General features: G+C 49.3%; 1 protein-coding gene across 1 annotated transcript in view; it reads right to left on the bottom strand.

Moving 5' to 3' along the window:
• Positions 1-24,844, bottom strand: part of Lgr6 (leucine rich repeat containing G protein-coupled receptor 6) — a 116,730-nt gene that overhangs the window by 10,562 nt on the left and 81,324 nt on the right. Inside the window, exons 7-15 of the mRNA XM_050147849.1 lie at positions 11,137-11,205; positions 8,717-8,788; positions 8,452-8,523; positions 6,929-6,997; positions 5,636-5,707; positions 4,460-4,525; positions 3,306-3,377; positions 2,773-2,844; positions 1,062-1,187 (exon numbers count right to left, since the gene is read on the bottom strand). Coding sequence (XP_050003806.1) covers positions 1,062-1,187; positions 2,773-2,844; positions 3,306-3,377; positions 4,460-4,525; positions 5,636-5,707; positions 6,929-6,997; positions 8,452-8,523; positions 8,717-8,788; positions 11,137-11,205 — 690 coding nt within the window. The remainder of the gene's footprint in view (positions 1-1,061; positions 1,188-2,772; positions 2,845-3,305; positions 3,378-4,459; positions 4,526-5,635; positions 5,708-6,928; positions 6,998-8,451; positions 8,524-8,716; positions 8,789-11,136; positions 11,206-24,844) is intronic.

Raw genomic sequence — 24,844 nt, 5'->3', positions numbered from 1 at the left:
TCTTTTTCTTCCCCCCTTCCCTATTTTCTGCCTTTCCTTCCTTTCCCCCTCTCTTCTTGTTCTTCCCTACCTCCATTCTTTGCTTTCTTTTCTTTTTAAGACAGGGTCTCATGTGGCCCAGGCTGGTCTCAAACTCCAAGGATGACCTTGAACTGCCCATCTTCCTTCTTCCTTCTTTTACTACCCAAGTGTGTAGGACCACGCACAACAGCCACCTTCCTTTCTTTATGTCTGAGTGTATGTGAACACACGCAGAGACTAGAAGAGGGCACCCAGTGTTCTCCCCTATCATTCTCTGCCTATTTCACTGAGATGGGGTTTCTCCCTGCCTCTGCCTTCCTCGGAGCTGGGATTACAAGCATGTATGGGATCCCAATTTATTATATAGGTCTGAGATCTGAACTCCTATCCTTATAACTGCACAGCAAGAGCTTGTAACCACTGAGCCATCTCTCCAGCCTCTCCCCCCCCCAAAAAAAACAAAAACAAAAAACCCCAAATCCAAGATTTCCCCTGTGACTCTTTACTCTTGTCTTCTGTGAAACCAACACCCTGTCTCCTTCCCAGCTCCTGGCATAACAGAACCGGGTTTTGTGCCCTCCGAGGGTGAGGACAGACGCCTTGGGCATCTCGTTAGCTTGCAGCAGACAAAGCTTGGGCCACACAGGCTGCACGGCTGCCGCCACTACGTGAAGGAAGCCTGGATGTCATTAGCACCAGGGACTGGCTGTGCAACTTGTTTTCCATTCATCAGTGCCCTGGGCTCTGCCCCGATTCTGTACCTCAGATGATGCCTGTGTGAGGATGGGACAGCCTCGCTGTGTAGGGCCAGGAACAAGGAGGTCCCGGGGGCCTCTACACCAGCGCTCTTCTTTCCTACAATCTCTGTGCCTTTAAATTGATGGCTGGAGTAGGGAGAGGCGATGAGGAGGAGGGCAGTGAAGCCAAACCCTAGGCTACCAGGCTATTCTCAGGGTGAGACCCTGTGGCTTTTTTAATCTCCCTGTGAGACTGGTGTCCGGGACACACCTCCTCAGGCATAGGGCAAGCCAAGCTCTCACCTCAGTTTTGGGAAACTGTCCTTGGAGAAGGCCTGAGACAGGGCCAAGTTCCCTTTGAGCTTCAGGTGCATCAGGCCTCCCAGCCCGGCCAGGGGCAGCGTGGTCAGCTGGTTGTCGGACAGGTCCCTAGGATAGTGGATGATCAGAGTTACTGGCAGTCAGTGGGACTGCTGAGGGGACAGGGCCTTGTGGAGGGTGTGACCAGGGTGCTGGGATGAAAGCAAAAGGAAATCAGCAAAGAATGGAAGATAAGTACCGGGGAGGCAGTGTGCGCCCTGTGGCAAGGCTGATTCAGAAGGCTTTAAAGACAACCCTCCATTAACTCGGCCATCCACTCATTCAACAAACCCTGAGGGACAGCTAAATGTCAGTGGCTCTTCTAGCTTAATATCAAATTGTCCCAATCTATAGATAACAGAGTCCCACACCTATAGCTGCTGTGTCTGGTTCCCATCTGGGACCCCTTGCTCACCCTCCTGGGAGACCTCTCTGCTCTTCACCTGTATCCCATGTATTCCCTTTGTTTCTCTGATGATGAACTAGGCCAGAGTCAGACAGAGCAGAACAGAACTCGTCATCCAGACCTAAGCTGACTTTGGTTCATCTATCCTGCCTTTCAGAACCTGTCTGGTAGCCAGAGGTGAGGACACACACAACTTCCCCAGGAGACATTATTAGACCAAGCCAGGAATCCAATACAAACACTAGGACCATAGACTGTGCGTCGTGGAAACAGCCCTGGACTGGCAGGCAGGAAACCTGGCACCGTCACCAGCTCACTGTGTAACCAAAGGGAGCACGAAGCTGCCCAGGTTCCAATGGCCTCATCTTTCAAAGAATAAAAATATCTGCCCTACCTCTCTGGCAGGAGTATAGCAAACATCAGAGGGAAGACGGAGGTGAGAGTTTTACAAGACCAAGGCCTAGAGCCCAGAGAGCCACAGACTAGGGAGGGGGGACTGCGTGCCACGTGGGAGTCATGGACAATCCTTAAGCAGGTGACTCCTCCTAGATGTTAGAGATGTCAACAGTGAAGAGGCAGTGGCAGGATAAGAGCCAAGGCCAGAGCTGGAGCTAGCCTAGAGGAGTCTATGTGGCTCAGAAAGGGGCCCTGTGCGGGTGGGAATGCCTTTGGCAAGCAAGCAGGTAGGATGCCAGCTCCTCCTCGGACAGAACTCTTGTATAGTTAATAACCTGCTCCACAGTGTGTGGCAACCAGGCCCTTTCAGCCTAACACTGTGACCGTGCCCCAGGCCAGCATACTCTCTGCTTGACTCCTATGTGACGTAAAGACTCCACGGCTCCCTACTGTCTTGTAGCTCTCTGAGTCCCTGAGTTCTGTCAGCCACCGTCCTCTTGGAGTGAGAAGTTCGGGCACATATGTTCTCTCCATTGGTGCATGTGGAGGACAGAGAGGCCAGGGTAGAGGTGAGGGAGTGGAACGCGATGAGGACCGAGGCTGCCAAAACATTGCAGAACGTCAGCAGATGATATTCCAGAGTTTGCAGGAAGCAGGCTCTCTGTTTAGCAGGCCTCGCCATGTGTCAAACACACTGTTAGGATGATTGATTAGCCTGCACAGACCTCCCTGGGATGGGTGGTGAAACATTTATACAAGTCCCTGCTCAGTGGTGGCTCTCCTGTACCACCTGCCAGCCCATGGTCCCTACTGGTCCCCAGCATCCTGGAAGAGAGGTCAAGGCACACTTACAGCTTAACCAAGGAGTGCAGGGTTGAGAAGGCCTCAGGGTGGATGGCACGGATGGCGTTCCAGCTCAGGTCTCTGCAAACAGAAAGCTTGAGAGAGGCGAGAGCAGAAACCCACGGAGAATGCATTGTTCCTATCCTGGGCCTGTCTCGGGCTTGCTCTCACATACTTTCCACCTGGTCTTCTGAAGCACAGTGGCCTTATCCTTTTGAGGAAGGTTCCTACAGCTGCCTAGTTCCCAACCTGGCTGTAGCAACTGGAATGCAGCCATCATGTCTTGGCTCTAGAGCCTCAGGACTTCCTGGGTAATAGCTGGAGAAGCGGTCTGCGTGACTGGATGGGAAAGTGCCTCGTATGTGTGCATGTGTGTGTGCGCGTGTGCATGTGTACGTGTGCATGTGTACGTGAAAGGGCGGTGGAGAAGAAATGCACGTACATGTCATGAGTGCTTAAATTGGACACATGTTCCATAGGAATGAGCTTGGAAGGGACATGGGGTCCTCCAGTAGGCACCCCTGAGTCCTGCAGGTACTCACAGAGCTTGTAAGGAACTCAGATGGCTGAAGGTATCGGCACCAATTCTCCAGATCCGGTTGTGTTGGAGGCCACTAGGGCAGCAAGAGAGACTAGATGAGCCTGCAGGCCCAGACCCTGGCTCTGCTCCATGCCCCTCAAGCACTGGAAGGAAGAAAGGAGAGACCCCCACTTCTTCTGGCACAGGAAAAAAGGCCCAGCCCGCGGAAGTCACCAGAATTAGAGGGAGCACAAGGAGATCCGGTTGCCTTGGGTAAGTGGGTCAGGAGACAAAGCCACAAAACCATCCCTGTGGCCCAAGAGGGAGTCAGCTTCCAGGGTTCCCACCGGGCCTGGCTCCCAGCCCAGCTGAAGTGACCCCCACTTTCCCGCACAGCCATGGGTCCTCCGTACCCTAGCCTGGCCTCAGAGCATGCCCAGCCCTTGGTGACTGCACACCCAAGTGACTGCACTGAATTCGGTAGACGGATTGTCAGAACAGGCGATACCTCCTGGACTCCAGCAATATCAAAGACATTGTCACCCAGACAAACAGGACAGACCCAGATATATCTTTCCTGCCATGGCCCCATTAAGCATTTGCCCTGCCTAGAATCAGGGGCAGCTATGAGGAACTAAAGAGACTGAAGTAGTTTAAGAAAATTATTTAAGGAAGTAGTTTAAGGAGGTGGCCAAATGGGGCTTAGGAAAATTTTAAAGTGAGCTTTTCCATGTGAAGCTGGAGGACCATGTACGACCATGTATTATCTTTGTGTTCATGAGCACACATATATGTGTGAATGTCAATGGGTTGTGGAACATAAGAGCACATGCTCCAAAACCGAGGGTGCTTTTAGTTCCCCTGAAGACTTCCTGTGTCTCACACAGAGTGCCTTGGTGGCCCTGGCCCTCTATTGGTTCTAATTACAACTGCCTTTTGGTATTGCTGTTGACTCATGAGCTATCCTGAGACTCCTTTGGGTACCCATTCCTAGCAGTATCATCGACTCTGAGTCCTTCAGGATGTGCCCAGGTCTTACTGAGCTCCCAGCCCTACATCTGAGTCCAACAAACTGAGAAGAAAGAGGGGTTGGAGCTTCAGCTCCTGGGCCCCTCCCCACAGACCTGCCAAGAGCCCCCCTTGCATTCTTTTGCCCCTAACCGTCCCTAGACTTACATTTCCTCTAACTTCTGACACCTGTGCAGGCTGGGCAGCTCTTCAATTTGATTGTGAGACAGCTCCCTGGGGAAGAGACAGAACCCAGCTCAGGGTGAAGCAGTGGTTATGTGAAGGTGGGGGCGGGGTCAGGAAAAAGCTTCTGTGGCCAGGGCTATGCTTTTCTGTCAAGCAGTTGATGGTCACGAGGACCCTGCAGGAATAGTACGGCCTTCTCATGGTCGAGTATCAATCTCTGCCTTTAGATTTCACATCCCTCCTCCCTGCTAAGCCCCACCCCCTTACTGAGCCTAGATAGAACCAACTCGGCCTCTTGTTTTACAGCAGGGCTGCCTTATCAACAGGTAAACCTGCAGAACCCTGGGGGCATCCTGGGGAAATGGAGCACCAAGGGAGGGGCATGGAGACAAGGAGAGAGGCCAAAACTGGGGTGTGGAATACTGGAGCAGTCAGTAGGAAATACAGGCATCACTGAACAAGCTGGCCACTGTCACCCATGGAAGCAGAGCCCCCATTTATGGAGCTGGCAGAGAAGAATGCTGGGAACCCTCAGGGAACATCTATCTGGCCCAACCTTTCCCGTAGGCAGGGAATATGAGGCCTCGGACCTTAGCATTGAACCTGCCTAAAAACACACCGCTAATTAATAGACACATCCCCGGGTATCAATGTACCCATCTTGAGCTGTTTGGAAGAACCAGAGGGGTCAGTCTAAGACTGAAGCTAGAATATAGGGGGAAAGAAAAACCGGGGCAACTTAAGAATCTTCAGAATACCAGCAGCGATAGTTAAACTCTCTCGCCTGAACGATGCCGTTTGGAAGCCCTATTATGAGACATGTACATTAAACAGAGCTGTTTTCAAGTCTCACAAATTGGCTCTCATTTTAAAGGAGACATTGGAATTCAGAGATGTTAAAGAATGAATCCAAATGAACATAGCTAGTGAGACACAGACTTGGTCTCAAACCACTCAGCTCTGACTCCAGACCCCCAAATCCTTTATCTTGAGCAAGAGAGGACAGTCCCTCCCAAACAGATTCTCAGCAGGAGTCTATGTTGACCGCTCATCCAAAAAGAGATGTGACCAAGTACAACAGAAGCAGGAGAGGCTTTCCCTGGGACACGGGGCCAGCGGTACAATGCCAGGACTGGAGAATGATCAGGAGCCACTCACAGGATTCGGAGCCTGGGCAGCTGCTGGCACATTCCCGGGGGGAGCAGCCGGATGCCTGCACGGGTCAGGGTCCTGTAGGGAGAACAGAGACAGAGCTGGCACCAAGCCCAGAACCCTGCCATTCCCAGCCATCCGTCTCTAGCACTGGACCTGATACTGTCCGTGGGAGGACAGAGCTGACAAAAGAGAAGCCGGGGGATAAACAGGGCAGGGGGTGGGGCTATGGTGACAGAAAGTAGCCCCCTCCCTCGTTCCCCTGGCCTACAGAAGCTGGGGTGAGAAGCAGAGAGAAGTAGGGTCCCGATCCATTGACTCTGCTTGTCCAATGATCCATACAGATCTAAATCTACTCATATATCTTCACCCCATCCATAGCCCACCCTCATAATGGTCCCAGAAACACTGGGCCTTAGAGATTAAGTCTTCCCTGCTCTTGGGGCCATGGAGGGGAGGGACAGCCATGGCAATGAGTAGCTAGGAAACAGCGCCAGTGGAACCATGGGAACACAGTATGCACTCTTCTCCCTGTGTCTGGGGGAGGGGAACAAGATGGGAAAAAAAAAAGAGAGAAGGTCCCGCGGCTGGGGTGCAGAGGGTTGTGAGGGCAGATTGGAGAATAGGCTTGGATTAGGCTCAGGGTAGCCCTAGAAAGACTCCAAGGCCAAGGTCATCCTTGGGAAACTATTATTACTTTCATGGAAAAATTTCCACATGCCACTGAGCGAGGAAGAAGACAATGGAGGCACAGAGGAGAGTGGCAGTCCCAGTAGAAGCATGAATGAGTTGTGTGGTGTGGGCAAGGAGCTGACTTCCTAACATTCACGTGGGGTGCCTGCTTGGTTTGTTTTCATTCATTTGATATGTTTTGAGGGCCTGCTATGTACTATGTATCCCAGGATGCTGAGTACTTTGAGGGTCTATGATATACTTATCCCAGGACCCAGAGTATAGCGTGGAGACACTAAGAAAGGCTTCATTGGAACCAAGCCTCTCAAAATCAAAGGAAGTGGGGTTTCACAACCCTGCTCCCATCCTCTGTCCTCATGCACCATGGCTCAGGATTAAGAGCTCTAAAGCCAGACCTGACAAATCTAAGCACAATAGAGGAATGCCAGCCTCCCCCCCACATCCTGCTGCCCCAGCCTTGCCTGGAGGCAGTGCCACATCTGGAGATGGCCAAGGCCCTGGGGCTGAGCCAGTAGCAGAGGCAGACTCTAGGGGAGCAGCCTGGACAGCCTTCCAGATGAAGGGAGGCGGAAGAGTCCCTGGGACAGGGAGAGGGAATCCACTCACAAGATCTCCAGGCTAGTGGTGCCTTTGAGGTCCGGGAACTCCTGGATGTCAGTGGCCCCATTCAAGGATCTGCAAACAGAGAAAACAGGCTCTGGAGGGTGGGTCAGGCACGCCAACATCTGTGCTTTCAGCCTCAGCTTTCTACATAGGCATTGCCTTTGGGGAAATGCCATCTTCCCCAGGTCTCCTTCAAATTAGCTACTCTGGCCCTGTTGGAAGTTGAGCCATGCAGGGTCCAATAGCTTGTTTGTTTGTTTGTTTGTTTGTTTGAGACAAAGTCTCTCTTCTATACAGTTCTGGCTGGCTCTCCTGGAACACACTATATAGACCAGGATGGCCTCTAACTCACAGAGATCGCCTGTGTCTGCCTCCTGAGTGCTGGGATTAAAGACGTGCATCACCATGCCAGCTTCCAGTCACTTTTTAAAATTGACACAGCCCTGCCAGGTCCAGAAGTGCAAAGATTAAGCCCAGTGACTCCAGCATTGAGGCCTTTGACTTGCAAAAAGGCAAAACCAAACCCAGACAAGGGACATGGAAAATGTCCTATGTTGTTATTATTTGTTTTCGATAATGGAGTCTCCTGGAGCTCAGATTATATAGCAGAAATTAGCCTTGAACCTCTCCTGCCTTCACCTCTGGAGCGCTGAGATTATAAGCATGTACCACTACTCCTGGCACAAATGTTTACTTTAAAAAGCAAGTATTGAGAGGGATGTCACATGCCTTTAGTCTTAGCTCTGGGAGAGTGGAGGCTAGAGGATCAGTTGAAGGTTAGCCTTGGCCACAAGAAACCCTGTCACAAACGAACAGTGTGTGAGAAACCCTGAGGAAGCAGAATGACATCCAACAATGTGCCCGATTGAGGACCTGGGCTCACACCTGTTCAGTACCTGAACACCTCAGGTTTCAACTGTGAAATGGACCAAAGTACCTACCTCCAAGGTTGGGATGAAGAGGAAATGCATTGGAAACGAGAATGAAACATGTGTCTGGAGGAGGTTAGCCGTGCAGCGTGAGGTTACAACATGCTGTGAACAGTCATGGAAGTGGGTGGGACCCTGGGCTTGGAATAGAAGAGTGGGGAAAGGAAACAAAGGACTGCCTTCAGGCTCAGCGTGAGAAAGATGGCATAGGAAGCTGTGCCACAGGGCACTGGAGAAGCAGCCTTAGGACACAGAGAATCCAGAACCTCCGCCCTGTCCACTGTTCTCCCTGGGGGTATATAGGGGAGCAACTCCCACAGGCCGAACAAAACCAAAGAGGTCAACGAAGTACCCCTAGGTATGAAGAAGGGCTCTCTTCATCCACGTGAGAGCCGAGGGAAACCATTAAGTTCCAGCGGATATGGGGACAGGTCTGAGAAAGTATTGCCTCTAGAGCCCTGAAGGCCTCTCCTTCCAGCTGAGTGGTGCCTGGCCAAAGAGAGGTCCACAGGCAGAGGGCAGAAGAGAGCAAGCAGAAGGGTATAAGGGAGAAGCCCTGAGGGCAGCACCAAGGAGCAGCCTCTGGTACCCACTTACAGCGTGTGCAGTTTAGACAGGTACTGGAACGCCGACCTTCCCACAAACTGGATTGGGTTGTCATAAAAATGTCTGGAAGAGAAACACCCGAGTCCCAGTTCAGATGCTCGCTTCTTTCCAGACTCCCGCTCTTCTGGGTGAAGACTCAGAGAGAACAACAGCTCTCCCCTATTCCTGCCTTGCTGGCTCTTTTTGGAGGCATCCTGTCTATCCACCCCCACGACCTCCATCCTTTAAAACACAGGGCAGCAGGAGCAGTACTCACATTGTCTGCAGGAGGGGGTTGCCCATGAAGGCCTTCTCTGGGATAGCCTTGATGTTGTTGTTGTGGAAACCCCTGGAAGACAGCACCCAGGAGCAGTGAGGACTGGGAGAGAGGTGTGGAGAGGAGGAGCTCCACAGGGCTTTCTGACAGCTGACCAGACAGGTCCTGAGATCAAAGGGAACTCCCCTGGAAATCTCAGCCTCCAATCCTGTTGGTGAGTTTTCTTCTCTGTTCCACAATTTACTCAGCCTTTGTGTGTGTGTGTGTGTGTGTGTGTGTGTGTGCACGCGCGCGTGCGCACATGTCTCTTGGGAGGGAAGTGGGGACAGTTCCCAGCTCTCAAACTTCAGAAAGCCTGAAAGAATAAATAACTCCAGGGTAAGTAGTTGAGCTCAGGTCCTAAGGAAGGGATCCACTCCTTGGCCATGTGTGCAGGAGCCATGGTAGTTCCCCCAGAGGAAGCCAAGGGTGTGTGGATGGAAAAGGAGCATACAGAAAGAGAAGTTTCAGGGTTCCCGGGTGAGGGAGGCTTTTCCTGAAGTGAAGAAACACAGAAGGGGCAGATCAGCAGAGGGGAAAGGGGGCAGAGTCAGGTGTTCAGTGATCATGGGTGGCATCTGTGGATGGTGAGCAATGAAGTACCCCACTGCATGTCTGGGATCTGAAGTCAAGAACAGTGTGTTTGGGTTGCTGTGACACTTTGCCAAGAACAAAGCTGTTGGGCTGAAACTCACACAGTACAGTCTGAGCAGGCCTTTCAATGTCTCCTTCCTACTACAGCCTCTGCTTTGTGTGCCCTAGCATCTGCTCACTTCTTTCCATCTCCTGCTGTCCCATCATTCCTTTCACGTCTGTGCCCTGTCACTAAAGGTTCATCCTCCCATATCTCTGGCTAATGCTACCAACTAAGGCTTGCTACTCCCTTTGTTCTTTCTAGACATCCTTTTTGTTTGAATAGATCGTTTGTGTCTTGGGCTAAGGTCGAGTTCTGAGAGGTTGAGATGTTTAGATAATAGAGGCCGTGTTTGCAATAGCTTTCTCTCAATAGATGATGGATGGATGGATGGATGGATGGATGGATGGATGGATGGACTGGCGGATGGATGGATGGATTGGCGGATGGATGGATGAATGGATGGATGGATTGGCAGATAGATGGATGGATGGATGGATGGATGAATGGATGGATGGATTGGCAGATAGATAGATGGATGGATGGATGGATGGATGAATGGATGGGCGGATGGATGGACGGATGGATGATGGATGGATTGGTGGATGGATGGATAAATGGATGGACTGAAATCTATGTGTACATTTTTTCTCTAGGAAAAAATCATGAATCTTAATGTTCCTTTAATTGGATTCTAGTCTAGCTATATGTTAGACTTCTAAGGCCACTGAGGATACCCCATCAAGTATCCCTTTTGTGGTCATCCTCTACCTTAGCCACTTCCTTCCAAGTCTTTGCTTGTACTGCTCCGCTGACTAAAATACCTGTCCCCTCCCAATCTCACTCATCCTTTGAGATCAGTCTCAGGAGACCTCAGTCCAGAGCGAGCTGTCTGCTACTCTGAATTTCCACAGCTATTTTAGCCAATATACTATACCACAATTTAAGGCTGGAATTATACGTTGCTTTATCCTGTTCCTGTTTCATGAATGCTCCTTTGTGTCACGGATGAGGCTGAAGGATCCTTTTAGAGGATCCCATGCCCATCTTACCCTTGGTTTGTATTAACACCAAACACAGAGCCCAGTCTGGTGAGTGTGAAAAAGAATAATAAATGGCTGGGAAAACGAGATGGCTCGACAGATAAAAGTGCTGCTTGCCATGCAAGCCAGGAAACTGAGTTCAATACCTGGAACCTATATAATAGAGGAGAGACTGACTCTAGAAAGTTGCCCTCTGCCCTCCACACATGGGCTATGGCGTGTGTACTCCCCCCAAACATGTACACATCATACATGCACATGCATGCATGTTCACACGCAACTAAAATGATAAAAATAATACTAAATAGCCATGGGGCTCTAGAGTCAATTTCTCAATCTTTCTAGGGATGGTAATAAAGAGTAACTCTATAAGCCAGTCCCCGGTTCTTCCTCTAACTCTTCTTCAGACATAGACAGGGCAGTGCCAGGTCCAAGCTGCAAGAAGTGGCTTCTTCCATGTATGCTCTTAGGCTTGAAGAACCCAGAGCTGTTTATGACGATGATGCACACCCCACCCAAGAAATGTTCAAAGTCAAACTACCAAAAGCTGAGGCTACTGAGAGCTGCTCTGGGGGCTGTGGAGAGTTTCCAGCCACAGCTTTCATAAGGGCCAGTCACTAGGACTATGGGAGGAGATTTGGTGAGTTAGCTGGCCTCTGCCCCTGGGAGAAGCACCCCTGGAACACACCAACAGAAGGTCTTACAGTTCCTGCAGCCTGCCAAGGGTCCGGATGGCCACGGGGAATTCCTGCAGCTCATTATAGTTCAGGTCTCTGGAATGGAAAGCAGAGGAGTCATTAGCTCAGAGGCTTAACAGAGCATGTCAGGGTCCCTGAGACATGGAAACTTGGCTATAGGATTGGCCCGGGAGATGGGTTTTCCAATCTGTTGGGTTCAGCTGCCAAGGCCTGAAAACACATTTTCTGAATGTTTGTGCTCCGTTCCTACTCCACAAATTCTCGGGCTTGGAGCCTTCCTGGCAGCGGAACTGTTTTGAATGGGGACACGTTTCAGGGGTGTGCGTATCTGGAGCTGCCTACCTCAGAGTAATCTCTACAAAGCTCAAGAAAATCTATTTGAGGTTTGTGGATTCATGGGGCAGGAGAAAAGAGAGAAGGAAGTGATCTTTAATATGTTATTAGCTCTTGTGAGTCCAGAAAGGTCCTCAGATTACAGCTACCTTAGCTACAGCCTCTGCCATTTCGAGGTGGACTCTCCCAGTGTGTCTCAGATGGCCTTGAACTTTTGACCCTTCCGCTTTAGATCCCAGAGTGTTGGAGCTATTGGAGTGTCATCACAGCTGGCTGGATTTTACCTTGGACTGGTGGCACGGGAGTTAATCTTTATTTTCTCTTCATTTTTGCTGCACTTTCCATTTTTCCTTTACCCTTAAGGAACACTTATCACATGCATAATCATAAAACAATGAAAGAAAGTTTTTTTTTTATAAAAGGGGCCTCAAGCCAAGTTGGCAAGGACGAGGGAAAGCAAGCTCTCTAATAAACTAAATGTGTAGAACTTTTAACAATTTGATATCTTTCCGAATTGAAATTCACATGCTCAGATTCTCTTACATCCATATGCTACAGAAAATTCTATGCCTGTGTGTGACGATATTTGTATAAAGATACTCATAATGGCATCCTTTTAGGCAATAGAAGTCAAGTAGTGACTACCCCATATGCAATCACAGCTTCCCCTCCTCATTCAAGAGCTGTGTGTGTGTGTGTGTGTGTGTGTGTGTGTGTGTGTGTGTGTACCCTTGGGCAGCAATGACAGGGTAAAGGGAGGAGAAATGGGGCAGGCTGAGGGTTAATTTTATTTTCATCAGAAATGCTCATGGCAAGTAGATAACCCAAAGGCAGGTGACACCTGCAGAAAGAGGGGGTGCTTGAGCTTTGAGAGGAACAGTGGAGAAGAATAATAGGTTCTATCTCTTCACCAACTTGTGAGTCTACCCCCTTTTTTACAATTCCTTTTATTTCTTTCTGTAAAAAGCCTCAGAGGACCTCCTGAAAGTGTTACTTCATTGTGTGTGATAGGATTCCCTGTCTATCAGGGCTGCCCAGACTTCAGAAGAGACAGCAACTCTCGAGAAATCAACTTCAGTCTTGGTACTCAGTAGCCAATGAATTAGCCTTCTATGTCCCTGATTTGGGGTGGGGTATCTCGATGTCTCTAAAATCCTGTTTCTGAAGTGCATAGTCTCAGGCTTCGGAAGTATGTGAGGGTGTCAGTTCCTGGGATGTCTCTTGACTCTTTCAGGGCGGACACTAGTCTATCTTCTCAGCTTTTAAAAGCCATCCCCCGCCCTGACAGTTTGAATGGTTGTCCAAGGCCACAGCAGGGGACTGTGTGCAGGTCTCCTAACTGCAAAGCAGCTTGGCAGAGTTTTGGGGATAAATACCACGCTAACACAGAGATAATGACAGGCTATTCTGCATGGGAGGGTCATTACACTTAATAGGCCACAGGTAGAGCCAGGAACCCAGCCTAGGAGGCCAGAGGAACAGTGACAAGCATCTGGCCGTCAGTGAGCTAGATAATTGGTCCCCTCTACACACAGACTAATTACCCATTACCCTCAGACTGCCCTATCAATTGTGGGTAATTATACCAGAAAACCCCTCTGCTCTGCTCCGTCCTTTAGTAAGCCAGATACACTGGTCTCCCATGCCCCGCAGTTTGATTTGCTCACAGAGATGCTTCCACAGGCTGCATGAGGGCAGGGATGCGGACGAGCGCTGTGCAGAATGAAAGCAGCGGTACTGAGACTCTGGGTTTCTTAGAGCTCTACTAAGGGCTGCACAAGTCACCCAGTGCATCAGGCGAGGAATGTGGAGGGTGGAGGCAGCGAGGGAAAGAGGTAGACGTTCTTTTGGTCCTCAAATCAATAAATGGTTTGTTGTTGTATCTCAGTGTTTCGAAATCAATGGCTCCCTCTTATTTTGGTTCGGTTCCTTTAGGAATCTTCCACTGCTGCCCATAAGGAATTATATTTTCCATAAATAAAAATATGTCTTCATTCAAAATACATAATATGAAATATTAATATTAGAGATAATGGAATTATCTCTAAGAAAAAGAATTGCAGTGGTCTAACCTGAGAACCTTTGGTTGCTGTCTATTCCCACTACCTAGGGTTACCCTTCCCTCAGTAAGTATGGCCTACTTACCTCACTCAGACCCTTCCCCAGATCGCCCCGCTTCAGAGCGCCTTCCCTGACCCGCGTATCTCAAGCACACCCTACCTCTCTGTGCCTGTGCTCGCCTCAAACACTTCTTGGTTTCTCCTCTCAAGTCGTGCCTCACATAGCGGCTCCTCTTCACGTCTCACTGTTTCAAAATGCCCCCCTTTCAACGTGGCTCAATCCTTTAGAAATTCTCGACTCTTGCCCACAAAGAATTATATTGTTCATAAGTAGCAAAGATGTGTCACTCCGAAGACATGCCTGGGCTTCTCAATGCAATGGCCAATACAAGATAGAAGTAATACGGCATGACCCGGTCCTAAGCCATAGATCCTTCCAGCCTCCTCTTTCACAACCCAGGACTCTGCAGTCTGCATTGTAAGGAAACTCAGAATGGACTCATGAGTGGTGAGCTCTGTGGAGAAGATGAACTGACAGCCAGCAGTGAGTGAGGCTTAGCCCTTGCTGAGCCTCCATGACTACAAACTCCTGAATGAGCCCAGGGAGCTCAGCCAAGCTATGGACTTGCGAGAAATAATAAGGTGTTATTTTAGGACACTAAGTGATTGGAGTGATTTTTTTATGTCACAGGAGACATTCTGCTTTTTTTGTTTTGTTTTGCCTTCATGGAACTTATTGGCACATGACATATTTATTACATATTTATTTTCTTCCTACCCAACCAGAACAAAAGCTCCTCGAATGCAAGAATTTTGTCTGTTTCACATTCTAAACACCACAATAATATCTGACACAGAGAAGGACCTCAACAAGTATGTATTGAATGAATAATTGAAAAGCTCTAAACAAGCTTATTAATAAAAAAAACTTTTAAAAATCAGTGAACTCATGGGGTTTCCAGGGTATTTTGATATATATTCTTGAGCTGTGTTTTAGGTTGTTGTCAAAATGACACAAGATAGTTTGGAGTGACAGTCAGGGTTGCCCTGAGCCGCAGAGACCATGGGAGGTGCCCTGTGTGGCTTTGTTCTCATGGGGCACTTCTACAGTTCATTGGACCCATGTCCAGGCTGCCAAAGTGAGTGGTTCCAGTTCTCCTTGGCAGTGTCTGGTCAGGAACTTTGCCAGGGGTAGACAGACAGTGGGAAACGGCGTGTGGTTGAAGGCATGAGAACTAGACAGCTATTTTTACAGAGAAATGTGGGAGAAGAAAAATTGTACAAATGTCCCAGAGAACTCTGCAAACTCCTTACCAGTGAGGTGGCCACAGTGGGACATCCACATAGATTTAGTGACCCGAAAGGTTGCCAAACTCTAGCTTTGTTTGGTGCCATGCAGATGGCATCTGGCTTTAGCTGACCAGGCCTGTCTTTGCAACCCTCTCTGCACCCGATGAACTCAACTCAATGCAGTAGGCATGTGTGGCCAAACGTCCCCAAAATGCACAAAGAATTCTGCTGGGCAGAGATGGAGAAAAAGCACACCTGTCTAGACAAATGCACGAGACAAGACGAGACCCCTCGGTACAACACCACAGGTCCTGGAGAGTTAGACAAAGCATCAGGGCTGTCCCACACCTGGAGAGACCACACCTAGGGGACTGTGTGGAAGTGGGGTATCTGAACCAGGTTCGAAGAGCACACTTCAGAGGAGAGGAACATTTTGGAGGGAAGTGGTAAAGCTCAGCTGAAGCAGATAGAAATATGTAGAGGGCAGGGATTCACCCTCTTTGCTACGTTCTATCCCTGCCTTCAGGCCATAGGGAGATAGTGTGACGGGGGCTGAGCACTCACCACAGTGCTTTGACGGAATGAGCTCCATCCTCCCACAGTCTGGAGAGATGCATTCTCTCCCTATACCTTCCTTATCCACTGATGGAAGTGAGAATACAAGCCAGCTGCTCGATCATCAATAACCTATCATGAGTCCTCGGAGATTACTGCCCACTTGCCCATGTTCCTCCTCCCTTCTGCACTGTCCAACACCGGAGCCACTAGCCACATGTGGCTGTTGAATTACAAGTCAATGTCATTTAATCTCAGTTTTAGTAGCCTTATTCCAAGTGTTCTATTAGCAATATATGGCTAGCAGCTATTGTAGTAAACACACAGATATAAAACATTTCTACCATTGCGGAATTCTACTGGATGGCCTAACAGAAGAAATATCTAAAAATATAGCTAAGAGTGTATTTTCCAGCCTTCCTTGCAGTAGGCGTGGCATGATTCTACCCCAGGAAGGTAGGCAAAATTTTAATCTGCTATTTCTCACCCTGATTTTTACATTATAGCTGAGTCGCAATATGGAGGAAATGTCACATGCTCTGCCCCCAAATTCTCCTGGGACTACCACATAATCCAGGAAACAAACAAACAAAACAAACAAACAAAAAACCCAGCCTTCTACTGTGTGAGCCGTTACATACTTCTTGGTCTATTTGTTACTGTAATTTAGCCTACCGTAACGAATTCAGTATCACAGCTAGGATTTGAACCCTGATGGCTGCAGTCTGGAGTCTACACTCTTAATTACTTCTCGTCTGCCAGAAAGAGCTCCTTAAAACACAGAACTGACTCGGTCCCTCCCTTACACTGCAAAGTCTAAAAGGGCTTTCAGAAAAAAAAGACAAAACAAAGCCCAAATTCCTCAGTGTTGCTTTCTCTGCATTTCAACCCTGCATGTATTTTCATATGTTCGTGTTTTTGCTTGGACCATTTCTGCCTTCAGCCTGGAATGCCCTTTCCCTACAACTTCAGCTGTTGAAGTATTAGTCATTCTTTGAAATTGGGTTCAAATATACCTTTCTCCTTGAACGCAACCTCATCCCTACAGTTAGAATGAATCACTCACTCTCTTGCGGTTTCCTGGTGCTTTCTTCGTCAGCATGCAGGACATTCATTGGTGATGATGGTGTCTTGGTAATAATAGTCATTACTGTGTACGGGTCATGTTTCTTGGGGGTTTGTATAGGTTAATCCATTCAATTCTGACCATTCCCTTGGAAGTGGATACTGTTACTGCTTCCATTTTGAAGACAGAAGACTGAGTAGGAGACAGACGGGCAGCTCGTAGCGTAATAGCTGGGATTAGAGTCCAGACAGGCCAAGAGCACAGTGAGTTCATGAGCATATATACCACCCCTCCATGAAGCTCGGTGAGGTCAGGGAGCATCTGAGTGCTGTTTTGGATCCCCTGCAATCCAGGTACAGGGCTACATATGTGAATATCCATTGCCAAAGATTATCATATGAACCCAATACACAAGACCACATGATGGAGACCCTGGTTCAGGACAGCATAACAGCCCCTTGCGAATCTACTCTACTCTTAGAAAACACAGTTTAGTCTGATCCTTATGATGCCCCAAGCTTCTGATAGAAAACTCATCCATAGGTCTAGGACTTTCTAGTCTATCTTTAATAGTTCCTAGAATCAGTCAGAAGCCCAAGAAGAGTTCATTATTCTGTTTGCTTCTTGCGGGAACTAAAAGTGAAGGAATAAGGTCTAAAGTAAAAGAGAAACCATCCCCATCTCCAACCGGAGCTTGGTCTGGAAGCTGTAGCTGCCCATGTCTAGTCCTCCCTAGGAGAGTGGGAACTTTCAGCCAAATCCAGGCACACTGATGGCAGCCTGTGTAGTTGATCAGAGCATCTCAGAAGGCCACCCAAGCCGTGAGGCTTCGGGACTCGCAACCCTAGTCCTCTCCTTTCTGGTTGGGTATGCAGAATGCCCAGCTCTTGAGATCTCTGGGGAGCCTTGCTGTGGGTCAGTGGGCACAGCTAGTAGGGTTTCACACAGCTTCCTTTTACTGATGAGGAAATGGGGCTTGGAGAGAAAAGCCACATTCCTGGGATTCCTAGAGGCAGACCTCGAACCCAGGTCTTTCGGCTGCTGGCTCAAAACACTCTCAACCAACCAGAGTTGGATCCCGGTACGACTATGAACAGCAGGTCTCGGAGAGAAGGGCAAGGGCGAAATGTTGACGGGAAGGGTTCTATGGATTTTTTAGGTGTTCATAGATGTGCGACAGCCAAATGATTAGGAGGTAGAGGCCACATGTTTGTTCGCGGGTTATCTGCGTGAGAATAGGAAGTTGCTGGGCTTCCTTTACCAACAAGATCATCTTGACTTCTTCAGCATGCTTCTTTACCGGAAGTTGAGGATACCCCTTGCAGACACCCTGTTCAGCTGGCCCAGAGATTGGCACAGAGTAGCCGATCAAAGAACACCAACACCAAAGCCTTTTGCCAGGCACTGCACGCTGGGCAAACACAGCCTTCATCACACACTACAATTGTAGGTGTTCAGGTTGCTCTGTCTACCTTTCACAGCAATTAAGAAAGATGAATTACATTAATTGGGATTCCACTTACATTTTATTATCAAGACTAATACTTGTGTTTATTACCAGATCTCAGATAAGGGCCCATGGGGAAATGTAGGTGAGCCTGGCTCCACAGTATGAGATTCAAGGCCCAGTTTGGATAAACTGTAAACTTGGATCCACTTTATCTCCCAAGGGCTGGAATAAAGGGGAGCAAACACAACGAATGCATGTCTTAACTGCTCTTCCTACGCTGCAGATGGAGCACCTGTCTTGAATCTTGCTGCACGTGCGCGGTGCAGATGACTGCAGAGCCAGGAACCAACAATTTATGACTAATAGCATTGTTTCACCTTCTGAGAAGCCTACATAAAAGGCCACCCATTAATAACTGCAGCAATTAGTAAAATTGTCATCAGTTTCTATTGAGAGACACAGACACACCCTCCTTCCACCTACGCTCTCTTCCTTGCCAGCGTACGTTCAAAATATACCTGGAGCAATAGCAGGCTGATTTTAACAGAAGCTGGTCTTTCATACTGAGATTGCTTGTTTTTCTGATCTAATGAAACACCTGGGATGGTAGAAGCCGAGGCTTGGAAAGGAGATAAAAGGTAACAGTCTAATCAGCCCCCACACCAGGAATCAACTCCAAGATTCTGGTCAGATGGGAAGCCAGTTTTTGTTTGGATTGTCCCAAAGGGAGAGCACTGGCTGGGTTTGCTGACTGTCCTGGGCAGCCACTGTGGGGCCTTCGACCACACTGAGTAAAGCGTCATCACCCTAGAGAAAACATTCCCTTCCCCACCTCCCTTGACTCTTACTGCTGCCTGGAAGTCCATGCAGCCCATGCCTGTCTAACAACGGGGAACATCGCCCACACCCAAGGCTTCCCCCCAAGTCTTTGAATCACGTTTTGTAGGCCTCATCTCCCTCACCTAGAAAGTCCTTGACCCTCTGGAGATGTGACCTCCACAACAGGATCTAATCTTCTGGTTTAATCAGATTCCTGAGATAAGTTTGGGTGTCAGGGTCTTGTTAACGCAGAGCACCTGAAGACTCTACCGCCTGACCTCAATGGTGCGAAGGCTAAGGGACCAAGGCAGTGAGCAAGGCCCACACGCAGGGCATATCAGCAGATTAGAGCATGGGACATCTATGCTGACTACTAGGCAGTGAGGTTCAGGGGCGAGGTCTGGGCTGGAGTTATCAGTTAGCTCGTGGCATTAAAAGCTATGAGAGCAGCTGAGAACGTAGACTCTGTGTAGTCGAGACGGAAAGAGCCCCTGGGTGTGATATTGTTAAGGGCTCAGGATCTTGAGGAATGGGATGTGAGCAGTACCTTAGTGATAAATTTCAAGGGGCTTGAGACTTCTGGGCTAGAATCTTTAGTGCCAGGAGTGCCTACCAGTTTTGACAGAGCCTGCAGTGGGTTCTGGCGCATAAGAGACGTTAGGGATTTGTGGGATGATTGAGCAATAGGAGCAAAAGGAGCGCTGATAACTGATTCTTCCCAGCTCTTCCTTCTTACAGATATGCAAAGGCCAGTCTTAACTTCTCCGTTTCCTCTCTGTGGCATCTGGTAAGGATCCCTGGTGGAGATCCCCACCCCCTAACCTCCCATCCTTCTCCATTCCAGACCAGCTGGCTGGGGCTCCTGGGGGAGTGCAGGGTGGAGTCTAAGTCCAGAGCTGAAGACTTTGCTCCATTGCTGGTGGGGAGGAAGGGGCGGCAGTGACAGGAGGCGACCTTGGCTACCCCCAATGCCAGGGCGGTGGGAAAAGGCACGATGTGCTGGGAAGGACTATTAATAACTCCTCATGGTCACAGAATGCAAGGCAAACTCATTGGGCAGCTCAATTTTCTGCCTGTTAAAAGTCATTAGTGGTTCTGTGGGGGAAGCCAGGGGGAAAAAGTTTTATATGGAACAATAAATTCCTCTATAAGCCACAGAAGCCCACAAATTTGCAGCTAATAAACCCACAAACGTGAGATGGTTAAGAATGGGAGAGGAAGGAGTTCCTTGATACCCTGCCTCAAGAGGCCTTGTGGTCTGAGGAGATGACACGGGGCCAAGGGCAGAGAAACAGAGTTCTGGTCCTGCCTCTTAATTAGCTGAGTGGCCTTAGGTAAGTCACCTGCTCTCTGCCTCCGTGTGTCCATTGTAACAAGAGGACGCATGGTTTTGCCTGTCTTCCTCAACGAGTCGGGTGGGGCAAGAAATGAAATATGAGATGAACTAGTTATTGAAGAAAGGAAACTCAAACTTTCCTAAACACAGAAATTAGCATTAGAACCGGGATCAGCTGGGCAGGGTGGCTCACAGCTGCAATCCCAGCTCTCCAAGAGACCATGACTGTCATGAGCCTGAGGCCAGCCTAGACTACACAGCCAGACCCTGTCTGAGACAAAGCAAAAATAACAGAAACTAGTGAAGCCACCTGATTTGCCTTGAGATACAAAACCAGAAAAGAGCAAGCCATGTGGCTTAGCAGGTAATTGCCACCAAGTCTAACGAATGGAGTTTGCTTCCCAGGAACCACATGGTAGAAGGAGAGGATCTACTCCTGAAAGTTATCCTCTGACCTGAACATGAACATTTGTGTACACACACACACAAACACACATGCACACACATGCATGCACACACGCACCTACCCACCCATGCACACATGCTAAAATAAATACAATAAAATTGAGAAAGAAAGGAAACAGAACAGATGGATATGGTGGCACACATCTATAATCCTAGTGCTTGGGAGGCTGGGGTAGGGTGACTGCTAGTTCAAGGCCAGCCTGGGCTACATAGCAAGATGCTGTCAAAAGAAAGAAGAGAAAGAAGTAAGAAGTAAGAAAAAGAAAGAGCCAAGTTCGTTTAGACCTCTGCCCACCCTCTGTCATGGAGCTTGCCGGAAGGGAGCCATACTATCTGAACTGTGTTCCCCAAAAGATGTTCCCAACTCAATCCAAACTGTTGGTACCTAGAAGGTGACCTTGGGTACCACACCTCTGCAGAAAGAATGTAGTGAAAGGTCTCCAGATACCAGTCTAGTTGGCGGGGCAGACCCTAAGCCCAATGATGAGCATTTTTATAAGAGAAGGCAGGAATGAAGCTTTGTGAGGACGGAGGCAGTCTGGAGGATAGGTTTCCAAGCCAAGGAATGCCAAGGGTTGCCAGCCTCCATCGGAAGCAAGGAGAGAGGAAAATACAGACTGCCTCAAACCCTACAGAAGTAACCAGTCGTGCCAACCCCTTGATTTTGAACTTCTGACCTCGAGAACTGTGGAAGAATAAAATGCTGTTTTGTTAAGCCACCAAGTTTGTGGTAGTTTGTCATGGCAGCCACAGGAAACTAATGCAGTCGTCCTGAGTGCCTGAGAATTCTGATTCATCACAGAGCTGAGCCACAGCACGGAGGACTGTGAACTGATACCCCCAGGTCGCACCCTTCCTGCCACCTTCAGACATGATCCAGCCAATGCTAAGCAGTGAGCAGGGAAGGGAAAGCCAATGTAAACTCGGCACCTGTGCTACTCCAAGTGCAGCCCAGAGTCCCCTAATTGAATGTGAACTTTGACCTCATTCTCTACTGGTGACAGCTGAAGGTTTGGAGAGGTCAGGTGACTTGAGCGTGCCACATGTCGGTGGCAGTGTCGGGATTTGAATGCAAGTCTGCTGATTCAAGCCTAAGCCTTGATCTTCTCTGGAATGCCCCAAGCCCTGGAAGAGTCTCGGTGGAAATCTGCCTGCTGTTCTGTTCCAGATGAAAGGCTGATGGTCAGCCCAGTGCTGAGGAGTGGCCAGACATTTTCAGGGCCAATTCCGAAGGAGCTGAGAGTGAAACCTGTTGATATTTGTGGTTTCAGTGACAGAGAGACAGGAACACATTTTCTTGCCACAGCTACTGTTGAAGTAAGAATGTCCTCTGGAAACATCACTGGGATGTCAGTAGAGGAGGCTTGACGGGGAATGCACAGTTTTGTACCTGAGGGTGGAATTATATAAAGCCTCACTTCCCAGCCCTGCGTTCAATGCTGGTCCTGATTAGAGAAGGAGCCGAGCCAGGAGGCTTCTGTTCTCACTCAGGCTCAGGATCTCTTCCAGAGGGAAATGTCCAGCCAGCTCAGGCTCCAGTTGGGCCATATTTGTTTAACAAGGTCATAACAGGGCCCAAGATCATTGCCTGGGCTCGGGGAAGAGAAGTGCTATAGCTCAAGGTATCCTGCACCCCCCCACTCACGCTGGGTTCTGCTAGGATACAGGCATCAAGTTCCAGACATGGGGAGCAAAGGTGGGTCCTTTAGGATGGAATTGGGGGTTACCAGTCCTATCCCCATTTTTATTAACTCAGGACTTTGAACACTGTCGGTAGTCAAGCTAGCATAGCTGCCTGTGTTCCCCAAACTTGAAATCCCAAGGACTGACCAATGTCCCTTGGCACCTGGTTCCACGGAGAATCTGCCTGAAAAGTGTTTTTCATCTGCATTTCTTTTATATCTCAACTACATACCTAGGGAGTCCTGGAACTGATCTGCCCTGAGGGTGCCAGTGCCTTTTCTGATATAACGTGGAAAGAGGACACGCTACTTAGAGGAAGGGTTAGACCATCTCTGTTTGGGAGTTTCCCCAAAGTGGTGGTCACCCTCACCATGGGAGATCCAAGGCCTGTGGATACAGGACAGAGAAAGACTGATCTGCCTATGGCTGAGGCTTCTTGGCAAGGTTTGGAATGGTGACAACCATGTTGGGAGAGGTATCCCTTCTGGCAATGCCAGGCTCCCCAGAGTGCAACATGATTTGTTGTTAAGAGCTGTGGGATCCTGCCCAGCAGCAGAGGGTATAACAGTCCCACCTGAGACTCTCCCCAAAGCTTCTTTAGAATAAAGAGTGTGGTGCATGCCTTGTTTGCCCATTTTCTGTTTGGTTTTGTTTGAGACAAAATCTTGTGCAGCCCAGGCTAGCTTTGAACTCCTGAGCTTCCCGCCTCTACCTTCTGAGTACCAGGGTGACAAGCACGTCCCCTACTACCACATCCAGCTGTGGTAGCCTCTTGTACAACCAAAGAAAGCAGGGCTCCCAGTAGCGCTTTTGCTGACCCAGTCTACAGAAGCAGAACTGGCATCCTGGCCTTCATTGCTGAGAGTCTGAGAGAGGCGGGTTACACGGGTGCCTTTTGTGGCGCACATCTCTGCTGTGCCACTCTGAGGAGAGCGGTCTACGTGGAGAGAGGATGGCAGAGGACGTGAGCTGCATTGTGCACGCTGCATGTGCCTAGTTTGGGAGCCTGTGTGGCCACGCATGTACGTGCCCGCACCTGGCCCCTCCTCCCAGGTGGTAGAGCTGGGGGCTGCTCTCCCTCTGAAGAGAAGGTTGCAGAGGAGCCAAACCACAGCCTGGGCTGTGGGGGTTTGATCTTCCCTCTGCTGCCAGAGATGAGAGAGGCCTAAGTGGCGGAGATTTACAGGGCCTGAGGGAGAAGTACCCTTCCCGCGAGAAGTACACATGAAAGCTCCCGAGTAATAGTTAAGGCTGCTGAGTGCGCCAATTATGCAACAATTAAAAGACTTGACTATCATTTCTTTCCCCTTTCATTCTCCCAGCCGCTCCCCCTCCTCCACATCTGCCTTCCCCTGCAGGCTCCCCGAGAAAATGCTCTGGGGAACAGAAGAGAAAGAACCCCCCCCCTTTTAATTGGAGATCAAAAGTTGGAAGAAGGGCTTGCTCTTTGAGGGTGGGAGGAAACAGGGTGTCGTAGACATGAAACCTCAGACGAAGGGCTAAGGAAGGAAACGGGAGAGGAGGGCATGGTTCTCTATATCTGCCAGTCTCTGCAACAACTTTATATAACCCAGTGACATTACGTTATAGATTAGAAAACTTGAGACTTTTTCTCAGGCAAATGGCTGAATGGCAAATGGAGTATGGGCTCCAGGCTGCTTGCTGCCAGGGGTAACCACTGGGCTTTTTTCTGTCTCCATACTGTAAAGATTGGAGGATTTTTTTTTCTCAAGTCTTGGTCTTGGCTTTCCCATCTGCAAGGTGGGCATAGCCTGGGGGCCTTGCGTGTTGATGCCAAGTCAGATGAAAGAGACAGTGGGTGCTTAGCGGCAGGCCTGCTCTATAATTCAGCCAGCAGCAGCTGCGCCAAATGCCCCGCACAGTGAGACAGTGGCTAATTGAGAAAGAGTTAGGCAGTGTGCCCCAAAAGTGAAGAAACAGCTGCTTGTTGACTTTTTTGAGGTGCCAATCCACACCCAGTATCTATGCCCCCATCCTCATCTGATTTCCCAGCAGAGCTAAACAGCCCCACATTCCAGGGTAGACGGTGGTGCGCTCTCTCCTTGCCCTGCTGTTGAACTGAGACTCCCCAGCACCACCCCAGAGCTGAGTTTCTCTAGGGAGTCTCCGAAAACCTAGCACACAGTAGGTTCACCCAGTTCACATTTGACCAGGTGCTAGGATAACAAGGCATTCTCCTGAGGACTTCTGTTTTCTCGTTCACACCCTGGTGTGCTCTGCGCACAGCTGGGATGGTAACCCTGGGAGAAACCATCATCTGGGAGGAACCGTGCAGCCTTCCTGGAAATGGACTTTCTCTTATGAAGACATAGAGATCTGGGTAGGCCTGTTCTCACTGTCAGGCCAGCAGCGACAGCTATGGAGAAGGTGCACATAGTCTAAGCCTTGCACAGTAGGGACATACTACCCTGCACCACACTCCTTGGTATACAGTTGGTGAAACAGCCTGGAAACCAAGAGAGCTGAGTCCCGCTCTGCCATTTCTCCTGCTGCACATGGAGCACAAGAAAGCAGCAGCCGTGTTCCTAGGAACCATCCCCACAGGAAATAAGATTGTGACCTAGGTATGAGTCTCTCATCTGTTTCCCCACAGAACCACAGATTCCGTAGCCAAGGCCTCTTGGGGTAGACTTTAC

Source organism: Alexandromys fortis, unplaced genomic scaffold (genome assembly GCF_014885135.2).
Source record: "Alexandromys fortis isolate MF-2015 unplaced genomic scaffold, M_Fortis_MF-2015_v1.1 scaffold_58, whole genome shotgun sequence".
NCBI classification, from domain to species: Eukaryota; Metazoa; Chordata; class Mammalia; order Rodentia; family Cricetidae; genus Alexandromys; species Alexandromys fortis.
Note: the sequence above shows the minus strand (reverse complement) of the source record. Positions and strands in the feature narration are given on the sequence as shown.